At 38.5% G+C, this 18,784-nt stretch overlaps 1 protein-coding gene across 4 annotated transcripts in view; it reads right to left on the bottom strand.

Moving 5' to 3' along the window:
• OCIAD1 (OCIA domain containing 1) overlaps window positions 1-18,516 on the bottom strand; it is a 32,551-nt gene extending 14,035 nt beyond the window's left edge. Inside the window, exons 1-4 of one of the 4 annotated variants that reach the window (XM_026508863.3) lie at window positions 18,311-18,516; window positions 16,951-17,013; window positions 16,041-16,121; window positions 8,728-8,781 (exon numbers count right to left, since the gene is read on the bottom strand). In XM_026508863.3, coding sequence (XP_026364648.2) covers window positions 8,728-8,781; window positions 16,041-16,121; window positions 16,951-17,008 — 193 coding nt within the window. In that variant the 5' untranslated portion in view covers window positions 17,009-17,013; window positions 18,311-18,516. Of the gene's footprint in view, window positions 1-8,727; window positions 8,782-16,040; window positions 16,122-16,950; window positions 17,014-18,100; window positions 18,266-18,310 lie in introns of those variants that run through there. The other 3 variants (XM_026508866.3, XM_044387722.3, XM_057309791.1) reach the window with 3 other exon arrangements.
• Between the last annotated feature and the right edge of the window lie 268 nt (window positions 18,517-18,784).

Here is an 18,784-nt window from a genome sequence, read left to right as displayed (position 1 = left end):
CTGTGGCCTCTGCCACAGAAATAATGGATATGGATATAACCAAAGTATCAGAAATGGAATTCAGAGTAACGATGGTCAAAATGATGAGTAGAATTGAAAAAACTATTAACGAAAAGGTTACTGAGAATATAGAATCCCTAAGGACAGAAATGAGAGCGAATCTGACAGAAATTAAAAATTCTATGAGCCAAATGCAGGCAAAACTAGAGGCTCTGACGGCCAGGGTCACAGAAGCAGAGGAACGGGTTAGTGAATTGGAGGATGGGTTAATAGAGGAAAAAATGAAAATAGAAGATGGTTTTAAAAAAATCCACGCCCACGAATGTAGGTTACGGGAGATTACTGACTCAATGAAACGATCCAATGTTAGAATCATCGGCATCCCTGAGGGGGTGCAGAAAAACAGAGGTCTAGAAGAGATATTTGAACAAATTGTAGCTGAAAACTTCCCTAATCTAGCAAGGGAAACAAACATTCGTGTCCAAGAGGCAGAGAGGACCCCTCCCAAGCTCAACCATGACAAACCTACGCCACGTCACGTCACAGTGCATTTCGCAAATATTAGATGCAAGGATACAGTATTGAAAGCGGCCAGGGCAAAGAAATTTCTCACGTACCAAGGCAAAGGCATCAGAATTACGTCAGACCTGTCTACACAGACCTGGAATGAGAGAAAGGGTTGGGGGAGCATATTTAAAGCTCTTTCAGAGAAAAACATGCAGCCAAGGATCCTTTATCCAGCAAGGCTGTCATTCAGAATTGATGGAGAAATAAAGACGTTTCAGAATCGCCAGTCACTAACCAATTTCGTAACCACGAAACCAGCCCTACTGGAGATATTACGGGGGGTTCTATAAAAGTAAAAAGGCCCCAAGAGTGATACAGAACAGAAAGTCACAGCCAATACAAACAAAGACTTTACTGGCAACATGGCATCATTAAAATCATATCTCTCAGTGATCAGTCTTAATGTAAATGGTTTGAACCATCCCATAAACACCACAGGGTTGCAGATTGGATAAAAAGAAATGAACCATCCATTTGCTGTCTACAAGAGACTCATTTCGAACCCAAAGATGCATTCAGACTGAGAGTAAGGGGATGGAGTACCATCTTTCACGCAAATGGACCTCAAAAGAAAGCTGGGGTAGCAATTCTCATATCAGATAAATTGGATTTTAAACTACAGACTATAGTTAGAGACGCAGAAGGGCACTATATTATTCTTAAGGGAAGTATTCAACAAGTGGATATGACAATTATAAATATATATGCCCCCAACAGGGGAGCACCAAGATACACAAGCCAACTCTTAACCAGAATAAAGAGACATATAAATAAAAATACATTAATAGTAGGGGACCTCAACACTCCACTATCAGAAATAGACAGAACACCCTGGCAAAAACTAAGCAAAGAATCAAAGGCTTTGAATGCCATACTCGACGAGTTGGACCTCATCGATATATATAGAACACTACACCCCAGAACCAAAGAATACTCATTCTATTCTAATGCCCATGGAACATTCTCAAGAATAGACCATGTTCTGGGACACAAAACAGGTCTCAGCCGATACCAAAAGATTGAAATTATCCCCTGCATATTCTCAGACCACAACGCTCTGAAATTGGAACTCAACCACAAGGAAAAATTTGGAAGAAACTCGAACACTTGGAGACTAAGAACCATCCTGCTCAGGAATGACTTGATAAACCAGGAAATCAAAAATCAAATTAAACAATTTATGGAGACCAATGAGAATGAAAATACAACAGTCCAAAACCTATGGGATACTGCAAAGGCAGTCCTAAGGGGGAAATACATAGCCATCCAAGCCTCACTCAAAAGAATAGAAAAATCTAAAATGCAGTTTTTATATTCTCACCTCAAGAAGCTGGAACAGCAACAGAGGGACAGGCCTAATCCACGCACGAGGAAGCAGTTGACCAAAATTAGAGCTGAAATCAATCAAGCAGAAACCAGAAGTACAGTAGAGCAGATCAACAGGACTAGAAGCTGGTTCTTTGACAGAATCAATAAAATTGACAGACCACTGGCAAGACTTATCCAAAAGAAAAGAGAAAGGACCCAGATTATTAAAATTATGAATGAAAAAGGAGAGGTCACAACGAACACCATTGAAATTGGAAGGATTATTAGAAATTTTTATCAACAGCTATATGCCAATCAACTAAGCAATCTGGAAGAGATGGAATCCTTCCTGGAAACCTATAAACTACCAAGATTGAAACCGGAAGAAATTGATTCCTTAAACAGGCCAATTAATTATGAAGAAATTGAGTCAGTGATAAACAACCTTCCAAATAACAAAACTCCAGGCCCGGACGGTTTTCCTGGGGAATTCTACCAAACATTCAAAGAAGAAATAATACCTATTCTCCTAAAGCTATTTCAAAAAATAGAAACAGAAGGAAAGCTACCAAACTCATTCTATGAGGCCAATATTACCTTGATCCCCAAACCAGGAAAAGACCCCCTCAAAAAGGAGAATTACAGACCGATTTCCCTAATGAATATGGATGCCAAAATCCTCAACAAGATACTTGCTAATAGAATCCAACAGTACATTAAAAGGATTATCCATCACGATCAAGTGGGATTCATACCTGGGATGCAAGCGTGGTTCAATATTCTCAAATCAATCAGCGTGATACATCATATCAACAAGAAAAGACTCAGGAACCATATGATCCTCTCAATCGATGCCAAAAAAGCATTTGACAAAATACAGCATCCTTTCCTGATTAAAACCCTTCAGAGTGTAGGAATAGAAGGTACATTTCTCAATCTCATAAAAGCCATCTATGAAAAGCCTACTGCAAATATTATTCTCAATGGAGAAAAGCTGGAAGCCTTTCCCTTAAGATCAGGAACTCGACAAGGATGCCCACTCTCGCCACTATTATTCAACATAGTACTAGAAGTCCTTGCAACAGCAATCAGACGACAAAAAGGGATCAAAGGTATTCAAATCGGCAAAGAAGAAGTCAAAATGTCTCTCTTTGCAAATGACATGATACTCTATATGGAAAACCCAAAAGAAGCCACTCCCAAACTATTAGAAGTTATAGAGCAATTCAGTAACGTGGCGGGATACAAAATCAATGCTCAGAAATCAGTTGCATTTCTATACACGAATAACGAGACCGAAGAAAGAGAAATTAGGGAATCCATCCCATTTACAATAGCACCAAAAATCATACGTTACCTTGGAATTAACTTAACCAGAGACGTAAAGGACCTATATTCTAGAAACTATAAATCACTCTTGAAAGACATTGAGGAAGACATAAAAAGATGGAAAGATATTCCATGCTCATGGATCGGAAGAATTAACATAGTTAAAATGTCCATGCTACCCAGAGCAATCTACACTTTCAATGCTATCCCGATCAAAATACCGAGGACATTTTTCAAAGAACTGGAACAAACAGTTCTTAAATTTGTATGGAAACAGAAAAGGCCCCGAATCTCCAAGGAACTGTTGAAAAGGAAAAACAAAGCTGGGGGCATCACAATGCCAGATTTCGAGCTGTACTACAAAGCTGTGATCACAAAGACAGCATGGTACTGGCACAAAAACAGACACACAGACCAATGGAACAGAATAGAGAGCCCAGAAATGGACCCTCAGCTCTTTGGGCAACTAATATTTGATAAAGCAGGAATAAACATCCGGTGGGAAAAAGACAGTCTCTTCAATAAATGGTGCTGGGAAAATTGGACAGCTACATGCAAAAGAATGAAACTTGACCACTCTCTCACACCATACACAAAAATAAACTCCAAATGGATGAAAGACCTCGATGTGAGACAGGAATCCATCAAAATTCTAGAGGAGAACATAGGCAGCAACCTCTAGGACATCGGCCAAAGCAACCTTTTTCATGACACATCCCCAAAGGCAAGAGAAACAAAAGATAAAATGAATTTATGGGACTTCATCAAGATTAAAAGTTTCTGCACAGCCAAGGAAACAGTCAGAAAAACTAAGAGGCAGCCCACGGAATGGGAGAATATATTTGCAAATGACACTACAGATAAAGGACTGGTATCCAAGATCTACAAAGAACTTCTCAAACTCAATACACGAGAAACAAATAAACAAATCAAAAAATGGGCAGAAGATATGAACAGACACTTTTCCAATGAAGACATACAAATGGCTAACAGACACATGAAAAAATGTTCAAAATCATTAGCCATCAAGGAAATTCAAATCAAAACCACACTGAGGTACCACCTTACGCCAGTTAGAATGGCAAAAATAGAAAAGGCAAGAAACAACAATTGTTGGAGAGGATGTGGAGAAAGGGGATCCCTCCTACATTGTTGGTGGGAATGCAAGTGGGTACAGCCACTCTGGAAAACAGTGTGGAGGTCCCTTAAAAAGTTAAAAATTGAGCTACCCTATGATCCAGCCATTGCACTACTGGGTGTTTACCCCAAAGATACAGACATAGTGAAGAGAAGGGCCATATGCACCCCAATGTTCATAGCAGCAATGTCCACAATAGCTAAATCATGGAAGGAGCCGAGATGCCCTTCAACAGATGACTGGATTAAGAAGTTGTGGTCCATATATACAATGGAATATTACTCAGCTATCAGAAAGAACGAGTTCTCAACATTTGCTACAACATGGACGGCACTGGAGGAGATAATGCTAAGTGAAATAAGTCAAACAGAGAAAGACAACTATCATATGATTTCTCTCATCTATGGAACATAAGAACTAGGATGATCGGTAGGGGAAGAAAGGGATAAAGAAAGGGGGGGTAATCAGAAGGGGGAATGAAACATGAGAGACTATGGACTATGAGAAACAAACTGAGGTCTTCAGAGGGGAGGGGGGTGGGGGAATGGGATAGACCGGTGATGGGTAGTAAGGAGGGCACGTATTGCATGGTGCACTGGGTGTTATACACAACTAATGAATCATCGAGCCTTACATCGGAAACCGGGGATGTACTGTATGGTGACTAACATAATATAATAAAAAATCATTAAAAAAAAAAAAGAAAAGAAAAGAATCTCTCTGCTTGGAAAAATGATGGTGGTGAATAAAATCAATCTATTTCATTAAAAAAATGATAAATTATACTCTATCATATTAAGAACTATAGTTAATCAGTGGGAAAAAATAATCACAATATATACATCTGACAAAAGACTCACTTCTAGAAGATATAGAAAACCCTCATGAAACCAACAGAAAAAGACAATCCAATGAAAAATGTACAACAGAACTGAACAGACACTTCACCAAAAAAGAATATATTCAAGTGAGCTATAAACAAAAGAAAAGGTCCTCAACTTCATTAGTCATTGGGGAGCTGCAAATTAAAACCACAATCAGTATTACTGTTCACTCACCACAATGGCTAAAATTCAAAGGACATGAAAAGAGCAAGTGTTGGTGATAATGTGACACACAGAACTCTACTAATAAATTGGTATGAGAGTATAAATTGGTCCAAACAATTCAGAACGTTGGGCAGTATCTACCATAGCTGAAAATATACATAATTTATGACCCAGCAAAATGTCTACCAAAAGATGCTGTATTCATAGCAGAACCATTTGTAATAGTCAAAACTAGAAATTACCTCATTGCCAATGTACAACAGGATGGATAAACTGCTGTGGTATATTTACACGGCAGAAAACTATATAGCAACAAGAATATGTAATCTATAATTACATGCAACAATGTGGATGGATCTAGTGATGTGCTAGAAAACCAGCTTTCCAAATAAAAAGCTCTGATTTGTAATGTCGGTCAATTTCCATGGAGAGAATACTTGCACCATGACCAATTTCAAGCTATCAATGGTTTAAACACTGGCTTGCCAAGTTGTTGAAAATTTAACAATCAGCTTTCTGGAAGTGATACAAGCCAGTTCTAGCATGCCACTGGATGAATCTTACAACGTTGAGAAAAGGTATACAAAAGAATACTTAATTGTAGGATTTCATGTATATGAAGTATAAAAACAGAACTAAGTTACGATATTAGCTTCAGTTACACAACTGCAGTGAGAAAAAGGAAGATGGTAACAATATCTCCCTTCATTCAAAAGAACTGTTCCTTCATTCTGTCACCAAATAGTTACAGACCACTTACAACACAGACACTACATACTAAAGAGTAGGAATATAACCGTAAACAAGATGTTCTCTTTAGCTCTCACAGAGTTTTTACAGTTTTGCCCTCTGATCAGTGCCAGAGATAGCCCGTTTCCTAAGAGGAAGTAGCAAGAATAGAGGCAAATAGACTTGTTGAAGGCTAATTCAATACTCCTGGCAACAGATGGTTGCATTAATTACGGTGGCAGTGCAAATGGAGGTACACAGTTTACAGAGATATTTAAGAGCTGGACTAGAATGAACATTCATTGGGTAAGGCAAATAAGGGGTAGAAGTTAAGGATAATGCCTCAGTTTCCTAGATGAAGAGTGATACCATTCAGACATGGGGACAACAGAGAAACTGATTTGGAAGGAAATGAATTCAGTTTGGGATGAAATCAGTCAGTTTGAAGAGTTTGTAAGGAGGACCATCCATGTGAAGATATGCAGAATATGGTTCCGGAGCAGATATGTAGGGTATGGATAATCATAGGGGTTTTAAAGCAATAAATTGTCCTAAAGCCCACATTATCACTGGGTAATAGTTTATACAGACTGAAGACTGAAAGTCAAAGCAGAACTCTGAAGAATACAAGTGGAGGATGAAAACCCACATTAGAATATTAAGTACCAAGAGGTCATGAATTTTTGTCTTTTAGTGCTATCTACCAAAAACAGTGTATAGTACATACTAGACACTCAGAAAACACGAAAAAATGGAGTTGCCGCCAGCAGGAGAAAAATCAGAATATGCTGTCATGGAAGCCAGGAGAAGAGAACTGTTTCAAAGACTGGTTAAGGTCATATAACCACCAAGGACAAAAACCGCCCATCGAATTTAAGCAATAAGGAGGTTGTGTTGGTAAACTTTTAAAGTGTTGGTAAACGTCAGAACATATGCAAAATCTTTTCACACACATTGTAATGGGTTTAAAGAAGTACAAAGCGAAACGCTCATTTGTGAAGTTTGGCTTCAAATCCAAGACAGCTGGGAACAGTTGGAAAGGGATATGAGGGAAGATTTTTCTTTTTTATATTTTCAAGTTAGAACAGACCTGGGCATGTTTAAATGTTTTGAAAGAAAGGGAACAAGTAGTGATGGAGCAGCTAAGTCTATGTTGAGTATGACACACTGTAGATGAAAGCATATACAAAATATTAAGCATCCTGATTAAATGCAAAATGTCTTGGTGGATTCTGAACTCCTTTTCTAAAGTCTTCCCAATTTCTTTTTTTGAGACTGACTTTATTAGAACACTGCATCCAAAACAAATCTTCAATACAACTTAACAATAATAAAACCCCTTAATCCTGGGAAATAGTTACATGAATAACACATCATTCAATGTTCTTTTTTATATTTTTATTCCAAATTATCAAAACTTCAACAGTAACAACTCTGACAAAATTATAATATATAATAAACATTATTCCATAAACTAGGTTAAATCACTTTCAGCAATTCTTCCTAAAAAATGGAGGAGCACCTGGGTGGCTCAGTTAGTTAAGTGTCCGACTCCTAGTTTCTGTATAGGTCATGATCTCAGGGTCATGAGATTGAGCCCCAAGTCGAGCTCTACGCTGGGTGTAGAGCCTGCTTAAGATTCTCTGTCCCCCTCTCCCTTTGCCCCTCCCCTCGACTCACATGGATGTACACACACTCTCTAAAAATAAATAAATAAAATCTTTAAAAAATAATAAAAATAAGTAACAAAAAATGGATTACTGAATTCTACTGTTACGGCTCCAGGCTCAGACCTTACAATCACAAAGGAACACTTTGGAACAACATCATTGATCATGGTATGACTTTTGCAAATGAAATCACAGAAGCATAAAGTGCCATTGATGACAAGGCAAATAATCACCAAATGGTGACAAGAATCCAGGAAGATTTTAGCTGTACAAAAAAATTCGTACAGTTTTTACAGTTATAGGTTATAGGTTCTAACATTTTCAGTGGGATTCACCCTATCTGAGAACAGTTATATCACAATGTATCTGCAACTAAAAAAAGGGAATTTCTGCTTCAGTTAGTCATGTGTGTAATTAGTTACATAGGAGCAAGGCACTGTAATATTCACACCAATAGAATTTGGGACAGAAAGTGTTCCCAACCCCATTACTATAAGACAAAGTTCTGGTTTAAGGAGCTAGGGAGCGACTGATCTTTAAACCAGTGCGTAAGAATCATCTGGAGCTTGTTAAAACACAGTCTTAAGTCCTACCTCAGAGATGCTCACGGATGGGGCCCATGAATTTGCATTTCTAACAAGATCCTAGGTAATAGTGATGGCCTGCCTAGACCAGGTTTTTCCCTCTACCTTCCTGCAAACCTTCTGCAGGTTTTTTTCGCTCTTGTAGATTGTTAATGTTGCTACAGTGTCAGAGAACGTCAAATTCTCAAGTCAACATATGAGCCAGTGGGTCCATGGAGACGTAATTCTCCTGATACTGTAGAAGTGTATCAATGATCATGTTTAATATGACACTTTATCTAAAAATCAGGAAAATAACATAAAAAAATAATGATATCCAAAACGCCAAATAAATTTGAAGTTTAAATATTTACCTTTACTAATTAATCCTTGAGTAATCAACATACTTGTTGCAGCCAAGGGCACAGCTAAAGAAGGAAAAAGAACTTGTCAACATCAACAAAAGGAAAAGATTTTGTCTGAGTTCATTAGAATAAATATGTATCAGTATAACCATCTAGGAAGATCTTTAAAAGATTTTTCCGGGGCACCTGGGTGGCTCAGTTGGTTAAGCGTCTGCCTTTGGCTCAGCTCATGATCACAGGGTCCTAGGATGGAGTCCCACGTGGGGCTCCGTGCTTAGCAGGGAGTCTGCTTCTTGTTCTGCCCCTCCCCCCCACTCATACTTTTTCTCCTTCTCTCAAATAAATAAAATCTTTTAAAAAAGAGAGATTTTTCCATTTTTAAAAGCTGTATTATAGGGATGCCCGGGTGGCTCAGATGGCGAAATGTCTGCCTTCGGGTCAGGTCATGATCCCGTGGTCCTGGGATCGAGCCCCATGTTGGGCTCCTGGCTCAGCAGGGAGTCTGCTTCTCCCTCTCCCTCTGCCTCTCCTCCTGCTCATGCTCTTTCTCTGTATTTCTCTGTCTCAAATGAATAAATAAAATCTTAAAAAAATAAAAATAAAAGCTGTATCACATAGTAGAAATACAAAAAAAACATTTTAAATTAAAGTAAATATTACATACATTAAACAATGTATTTCAAGAACCATCTAGATTTGGCTTTAAAAGAGCCACTCATTAGTATCACCATTTAAGACAACATACTAAATAGGGACCAAAAGTCATTTCTGAGTTAGAGTAAGGGGGAATAAATGAGAGGCAAGAAGTATTATTACAAATAGTAAGAGCCACTACTGAATTACTAAATTCCATGGCCGATGCTAAGTGCCTTACGTACATTTTCTCATTTACTTTTTACCGCATCTCTAAGGTAGAGGTATTTTTTCTTAATTACTGCCCTTTTAAAGATAAGAAAATTGAAACTCAGAGATGTTAAGTAATTTGCTCAAGGCCGCAGAGCTACTTCAATGGCAGTTCCAGATTCTAATTGTCTGATATCAGATCTCAAGTTTTTAAGTTCTGTAGTACGCTGTAGGAACCAAAACACAGGAAGTATTTGTCCACAATTATATGGTGACGGGGCAAGAATACACAAATATATATCTTAAATACTAAAGTTCTTTCTTCTAAACCAGTGAATTCCTTAAAACTAAGTGAAAATATTACATAATGTAACACTGTGTCAACAATACTTAATTTAAAAGATCTACATATATATGCATATTAACCCAGAGTGAAAAATCCAAAGCTCTCCATCATAATCTCAAAGGTACTCATAATTAAAAATCACTGTTTTTTACACAAGCACTGTCCGATAGAATTTCCTGTAATGATGGGACTAGTCTCTATCTGTGTTTTCCAATTAGGTAGTGTGCAAAAAGGATTTAAAATAGGGGCCCGGAGGCTGCTATCCTTAAAAAGACCTCCTTACAAGGTCCTCAGCTGATTTGTGGGAACATGACTGGTAAACAGTTCCCTACAAGTGATATAAAACTTGACCTGAATGATAAGTGGCTCACTGTGCCTAAACTGCTTATACAAATACAAGCTGAACACCTGCTTTCCTTCTGAGAGTCTGGAATTTTGGTGCTTGCTAGGCTGAGTGTATGTGACCAGCCCCCAGTAAAAACCCCAGGCACTGAGTCTCTACTGAGATTCCTTGGTCGGTAACACTTCACTCACATCGCAACTCATAGCTGGAGAAATTTACCATGTCCTTTTGTGTGTGACTCTAGTAGCAGAGGAGTCTTGAAAGCCCGTGCCTGGTCTACTTGGTCTCTTATGGACTTTATCCCACACTCCTCTCCTTTTGCTGATTTTGCTTTGTATCCTTTCTGCTATATGTTATTTTGAATTTAAATAACTATATGTGGCTGCTACATTGGACGGCACAGTTTCAGACCAGGGGTTGGGAAATATTCTGTAAAGACCCAGATGGTAAATATTTTAGGTTTTGTGGGCCACAGGTCTGTCTCATCTACTCAACTGCCATTTTAAAGCAAAAGCATTGAGACAACAGTAGACAAATGAACACAGATGTGTTCCAATCAATATTTATGGATGCAAAAATATGAATTTCATGTAATTTTCACATGTAACAAAATATTCTTTTTTTTCAACCATCTAAAAATAAAAATGTATAAACTATTCTTAGCTCATGGCCATACAAAAACAGATTTGGCCCTTAGGCTATAGTTTGCTCCACTCTGGTCTAGACCATATGAGCAATTCAAGAACTAAGGTAATTAAGATATTTGAATTATTAGAGATCTCATGATTAAAATCCATAACTTTGGCATAGGACATTAGCTTTGCCATCAGACACAATCTGCAGAAACCCCAAGGTTTGAATCCTTGGTCTACTACTTACGAATGGATTTTACTTTTGCTAGAAAAATGCTTTCTTTAAGGTTGGTTGGTTAAAATACTGTATGTATTAACATTTAAGGTTTTTTGAAGGACGAGTCCCTTTTCATTATAGCATCAGTATAATTTGTTATCATTTTTCCCCCTTCGGCTTGATTCAGGATTGCAAACATAAAGCAATGAAGAATCATACAAGGATAAAAGGTGTTGAGTCAGTTGGTCATCTCTACAATGGACAGTGTTGTTCCCATTTCACTTTGTCCTTAGGTCAAAATGGTAAAATGCAGAAAGTAACAGTTTGGTTAAGAAGATTCTAGTACTAGTTATGCCATTCACTACTATGTCTTTATTTATTAAATCAAGTCTTGACTTCTTTTCATGCTATAAAAGATAATGGATTAGAACTAACATGTCTCATGTATTGTGTCACAGTAAAAGAGAATGATAAAACTAAAACAGCTTCAGAGATTATCTAGTCTTTATTCTAACCAGAGTAAACTGATATTCAGAAAAAATAAGTCATGTACTCAAAAGCAATATAGATGGGGCACTTGGTGGCTCAGTTGGTTAAGTGGCTGCCTTGGGTCAGGTCATGATCCCAGGGTGCTGAGACAGAGCCCCGTGTCAGGCTCCCTGCTCAGCGAGGAGTCTGCTTCTTCCCTCTGCCCCCCCACTCATGCTCGCTCTCTTTCGCTCTGCTCTCTCAATCCATGTTAAAAACAAACGAACAAACAAAGAACACAGGTAGTTTATGGTAGAGCTGGGACTAAACCAAGTCTCCTGACCCCCAAATCCATGGCCTTTTCCATTGCACTATGTGACTCCTATCTCAGTGTCTGTTAAATAATCTGTTTCCTTAGGCAAACCAGTAATAGTGCTGACCAAAAGCTATTTTGAATTATGACCCCAGTCCCAACCGTATACAACATGAGGACCCCTAAAATTCCTTAAACTCTTCTCTTCTTACAACAACATGCTATTCTAAATTCATAACTGTGTTCAACTGAAACTTTTGTTAATCACAGTAGCACTAATAGCCATTTAATACAGAGCTTAAAACTTAAAAAATAAATTGAATTAATCCCCACAATAATCCTTTGAAATGAGTTATTATCCCCATATAGATTAGGAAAGTGAGGCATTCAGACATCAGGTGCTTGCCCAAAATCTGAAAGCTAAGTGATGGACCTAGGATTGGGATCCAGACAGGCACCAGAGTCTACACTCATCAATCACTATACTGTCTCATTAGAAAACCAATAGTATACAGGGGCACCTGGCTGGCTCAGTCAGTGGAGCGTGCAACTCTTGATCTTGAGGTTGTGAGTTTGAGCCCCATGGTGGGTACAGAGATTACTTAAAAATAAAATCTTAAAAAAAAAAAAAAAAAACCAGTAGTACATGTATATTATTCACAAAATCTATAAATGATGCATAAAACCAATATGAATTCATATACCTTTTCAGTAATTCCAGAGGTTGAGAACTACTGTAATATGTAATACACATTAAACTGATGCTTTTATGTAGATTCCTTCATTACCTATACGTATGGGCACAGATATAACCGATTTGTGGTTAGTGCACAGGACCACAATTTCAAGAAATGGAAATAAGATCCCTTCATAGTTATATTTTAAAACGAAAAGAAAGTAGATTAAAGTAGAAATAAACAAGTTACTTTGAAGAGAATGAACCCTAGATCAAATCTAATTTTAAACCAAGATGAATATATTTAATAGATCTAAAAAAATGTGTAAAAATTACCTTAGTAAGTAGTTTTTCTACTCATTCCTACTTTCATCACATCTTTTTTAAAATCAATGGACATAAGATGATACTCTCCAAAGTAACATGGATTCCATTAATTCATTTATATGAAGTTAACATACTGCATATTTAACATATGTAAACATGCACATCCTTATGTGAAGATACAAACGTTAATGTACAAAGTTACCTAATACACGACTATTAGTTCTCCTGATAACACTATGCTGAATTGCCTATTGTCTGTGGTTACAGCCAAGGTTCTGTGTTTTCCATGCTTGATGTTACTGCAATATGCAACACCTAGCCTGTTTTAAAAGTAATCATTACTTATTAATGTACTAATATAAGTTATTCAGTAATTTTCCAGTAATCCAGATATACTATACAACTAATAAGCTGCGTTTTAGCCTCTCCTTATTGCACACTTTCTAACTTGTGATTAATCTGTTTTATTTTTAAGTAATCTCTACACCCAACGTGAAGCTCGAACTCACAACCCCAAGATCAAGAGTTGCATGCTGTACTGGATGAACCAGCCAGGCTCCCCGCGATTAGTCTGTTTGAACACACAGGATTACTGAGGCTCCTATTGTTCATATACTACATGTCCTACTTTTAATAGTCAGGCATACATGAGTACTCTGCCTATTGATCACTGCTCTTCAATACTCTTAGGATTATGCTGTTACAGCTATTTAGAATGTTAAACCTGTACAGTAGCTTAAACTTATCAGCCAGAAATTAATCTAGACACCATAGTAGCTATGTGGCCATGAGCCCAACAGTACAATGATCCCAAACCCCTATCCACCAGACTTGTCTTCTTAATTCTGTGTCAACAACAGACTTGAAAATAGACCATTTTATCTGTCTACTCTAGGCAATCCACAAAGATAAAAGATCTGTTGCCAGAGTACAATTGAGTTCCCTGAGAAATTATTCCCAAACTATGAGCCATGAGAACTTTTTACAGGTCCCTGGTCCATGATGACTATGGATCTAAAAGAATTATTCTCACCTGCATATGTCCATCATCATCTAATGCTTACTCAGGTTCTTTCTAGCTTGAAAGCTCTGTAAGTCTGAATATTTGAATGGAAGATAAAATGCACAAGATTATATGAGAGCTCCTATTATCTTTCTGGTCTATGTTGATTCTTTTAGTACCACTTGTTGCCTTACCCATGAATGCCACCCAAACTTTTGTCATGTATTCTACCATTCCTACATATTAACCACATGATAGATATTATCAGTTTTATGCTTTTATTCCTACACTTAATTCCCTGAATTCACCAATACAACTATACCTCCAACCCTCATTTCTCACATACACCTTTGCTTCTCTCTAGTTGCTTACACATCTTCTGCAATCAAATGTTGTACCAGGAAAGAGTGTCCAAACTAGTTTCCTCCTTCGAACAATAACTCCTACTGATTAAATATCTTTCAATCAGTAATGTCATCACTAGTCTCCTAAGATGGGTATCTTGAAAGTTAATACCCCTTATAGTTAGTTAATTTAAAAATCCTGTTATGTATCATTTAAAAAAAATCTTCCAATGCCACCCCATCTTCTGCAGTCCAAATGACACTACATTCAATGACATCTCAACAACTCTATGCCTGAGTTACTGCCAAAACCTCCCAACAGACTTCACAAAGCGTAACTTCTCATCCTTCTAACCCATCCTGCACACTCCTACCTAACCTTCCTTTTAAAAATTTGCAAACCAACCCCCTGGCCACAGAACTAAAAGTATATAATGAATCAAATCTTTAACTTCTTGGTATTGTTTATTTTCTACCCCCAACAAAAGACCTCCATTCCAATCAATTCAGCCTCAAGGCTCCAGGAGAGATCAAGTTACTGTAGACTGTCTTTGCTCACTACTCCTTTCATCTAAATGCTCCTTCAACCCCATTTTCCTTCATTTACCTCAAGTCCTATTAGTTGTTAAGTCTCATTTGTTTGATAAGGTCTTTTTTAGCTAAATCAACTCCAATTAATTTATCCCTTTTTAAAATTCCTACTGCCATTATGCACTTAATCCTTCTCCAAGTATTAGCTTTGTCTCAATTATAATGAAATATTACTTTACGACAAACACTACATCTCATAAAACTTATCTTCCAAGCACCATAAGCATAAATGCCAGGCCAACTGATGAAAATTTACATCTTCTTTAATTACTTAAGTTGCCCCTTCCCTTTCTAAAATTCCTTTGCTTTTGTTAGAATTACTTTATCTGAGGGGCACCTGGGTGGCTAGGTTGGTTAAGCGTCTGCCTCCTACTAAGGTCATGATCTCAGGGTCCTGGGATCAAGCCCCATGACACCCTGCCTCAGGTTCCCCACTCTGCAGGGAGTCTGCCCCTCCCCCTTCTTGTGCCCGTGCTCTCTTTCTCTCTCTTAAAAATAAATAAAATCTTTAAAAAAAAAATTACTTTAATCTGAAAGGACTACAGTGACCAGATGAAGCAACTTCAGGACTCTGTTCAAAAGTAAGATTCTATTATGCTGCTTTCAACACTCCCTGTATAAAAAAAAAAAATCTTCATGTACAAGGTCCCTAGTGTACAAGGTCCCTAGTGTACAAGGAGCTAGAAGTGTAACAGTATTTCACAATGATAAGGTGGAAACTAACTAGGGTTTATCATATAATAGTCAGAAGCCTAAGAGTTAAAATCACAAGCTTCTGTCTCAGACAGACTCGGCTTCAAGTCCAGACATTACAACTTACCAGCTGTGTAACACTAGGTAATTCATTTAATATCTTTAAACTTCCATTTCTTCATTTGTATGGTGAGGGTACTAGTTATCAGTCTAACTGGGCTGCTTTTATATACTCCATGTACACTCAGTAAATGCTAGCTATTATTGTTACCAACAAAATTAACTCATGGTCTTGAATAAAGTTCTAGAAATTATTACTTTAAATACGTACAATTTGTTTCCCTTAACCTCCTTTAGCAGTAACTACACTACACTAAAAGTGTGCCATTTTTTTCAATACAAATCACAATGATTTCAGGTACTAAACGTCAATTTGTTGATTAGAAAATTAACTTACATCTGAACCAGAAGCTTTCATGATTTCAGGTACTAAAGGTCAATTTTGTTGATTAGAAAATTAACTTACATCTGAACCAGAAGCTTTCATCATTGCACTCTGCGAAGACTCTTCTTTCCTCCTCTGTTGGAATGTAATCAGCCCCTATGTCTTTTTACCAAGAAAAATTGGCAAACATTAAAATGCCCATTGAAAAGCTAAGCCTAAAAATTTAATTCAGTCTAAACATTAACAAAACACACCCAATTTTCAAAAAATGAATTAAACAAATGGCTCGTAAACATTTTCTAAAATTTAAATTCAATTTAGTTGACAGTGTATTTTAAGTTTCAGAGGTAGAATTTAGTGATTCATCATTTGCATATAACACCCAGTGCTCATAACATCAAGTGCCCTCCTTAATGCCCATCACCCAATTACCCCATCCCTCCACCCACCTTCCCTCCAGCAATCCTCAGTTTGTTCCCTATAGTTAAGAGTCTCTGAATAATGGGCTTGTAAACTGTTAGCAAACTGACTTCAAAGAGAAGTTAGTGCTACTATCTATTAGTCAGGACTGACTACATAATGTGGTCCAGTGCAAAATGAAAATTTGGGACCAGTTCAAATTATTAAGAATTTCAAGATGGGGGTGTCTGGGTGGCACACTCAGTTAAGTGTCTTGACTCTTGGTTTCAGTTCAGGTCATGATCTCAGGATTCTGCAATCTAGCCCCATGTCTGGCTCCACCTTCAGCAGGAAGTCTGCTTGGGATTCTCCCTCCCCCCCCCCATGCTCTCCCTCTCTTTCTTAAATAAATAAATAAATCTTAAAAAAAAAAAATTCAAGATGGCAACAGTAGATCATTAAACGGAGTGAGTCCCCGTGTGACTACACAGGTCACACACCCATGAAGCCAGTCCAGTTGCTGTTACTCAAGGCAGTGAGTTTTTCTACATAGAAAAGTGCTTCTAATTATAAATATGTAATTGATAGTTACGGGGAATTGGTCTTGGAACTTCTGCATTCGGCTCCTGAAAATCAGCCCTCCCATTCATTTTTCCTGCATCGAAAACATTTAAGTATTAGAAATCATTAGACAGACCAAAATCAATTAAGGTGTAGTATAGTAAAATTACTAGTCTACAGGGCAAACAAGCAACAAATATTTACTAAATACTACTACATCTGAAGTACTTGACATAATAAAAATAGTGACCTAAATAAAAAGTAACAGACCTATTAACTAATTTGGAACTGACTCATCTTAGGTCCCTTAATTGAAAAATAGGTCCTTTATAATTATTTATCAACAGATACATCAAATTAAGATATAAAAGGACATCAAAGAAATGGACATATTTCTCCTCCTGAAGCTGGGTTATTTCACATTATCCTACGTTTTTGTCCTTTCAGAAATATATGCACAGTAATTACAATGATTTCCCAAAGTAGAAGAAGAAACATCTCAAAATTCATATCTGGGCTTCCATTTTTTAAAAAATGAAATAATCATCAGGAAACATACAACCTCTCCCACAAAGCGCTACTCCACAAAAACTGAATAACAAAGACGTCATATCCTTCTCCCTGTGGTTAGAGCTAACAGCAAATTCTGTATCCTCCAAACTTTCCTCGCTCTCTAGAGACTTTGAATATGAGATTTAAAAATGCAAAATTTCAAGAATATACGTTTTTATTTACATTTTAACCCATGTCTCAGGGCTCAAGAGACCAACAGACTGGATAACTGCCTATTTTATAGAATGTTCACGCAGGACCATCATTATTCCCATCTTAAAAACAATTTACATGAAAACGAGAAATGGCACACACGGGTGAGGATAGCAACTGAGGCCCTTCCGTATTTCACTCACTCAATAAACCATCACTGAGGGCCTTGGCTAGAAAAAAAAATAGGGTAAAACGAACTCATGGATGGATAGAGCTTGCTAAATAGACTACTTGTATCCTAAAACAATTAAATAAAAAAATGAAACCTTAGTTTCCGTAACCGCATCCTACTTAGAAACCCTAGCAACAGGGCGGATAAGGCCCCTTCAGACAACATAATTTTAACCTCTTAATGGCCACAGAAAAAAGCTGAACCGAACCCTTGTCAGCCTATGGCCGACTCCCGCACTGCATACCCACAATATATCTGCGTCTCCAGCCTGCAACACCCCGGTACACACATTAGTCACCACGAAATCACTCGGGAGCCCGAGAGCCCGCGGGCGATCAGCCCACCCTCGCAATCGGGAAAATGGCGGAAGGCGCAGGGTAGCGGCTGGCCGCACGGAGGTGGTGAGTGGGCAGGTGGGGGGCGGAATGTAGGCTCTTTGCGTCACCTCACCCACCTCCGGACAATAGCGGCGAGCGACGGCGCGGCGAGCAGGGGCGATCGAGGGCAGAAGGTCTGGAGGGGACCCGAGAAGGGTCAAGGAGGAAGAAAACCGCGCGGAAACAGTCAGGTACGCGGCACCACGGCGGAGTTGGGGGTGGGGAGCAGACAGCCACTCGGCCTCCAAGAAGTCACCCAAATACGGGCTCAAAATGACCGCAACCCGGAAGCGCTAGCGACCTACGGACGGAAATGACGTCAAGACCTCCCTGCGCAATCCAAACGCGAGCAGCCTCGGACTGGACGCCAGCGTCTGCATCTGTGTGCCCCGCCCCACTCTGCCCTTCCCTCCTCGCTTCTCCCCCAGGCTGCGGCGCTAGCAAGCTGCACTGCGGCTGCGTGCGCCACCTCTGCGGTCGACCCCGCCCCGCCCCCTCCCTGAGCGCTGTGGGAGGCTTGGCTTCAGGCTCTTGTGACGCGCTTCTGTGGT

The sequence above is a fragment of the Ursus arctos genome, unplaced genomic scaffold (genome assembly GCF_023065955.2).
Source record: "Ursus arctos isolate Adak ecotype North America unplaced genomic scaffold, UrsArc2.0 scaffold_9, whole genome shotgun sequence".
Lineage (NCBI taxonomy): Eukaryota > Metazoa > Chordata > Mammalia > Carnivora > Ursidae > Ursus > Ursus arctos.
The sequence above is the reverse complement of the archived record's forward strand: the minus strand, read 5'-3'. Positions and strand labels throughout refer to the sequence as shown.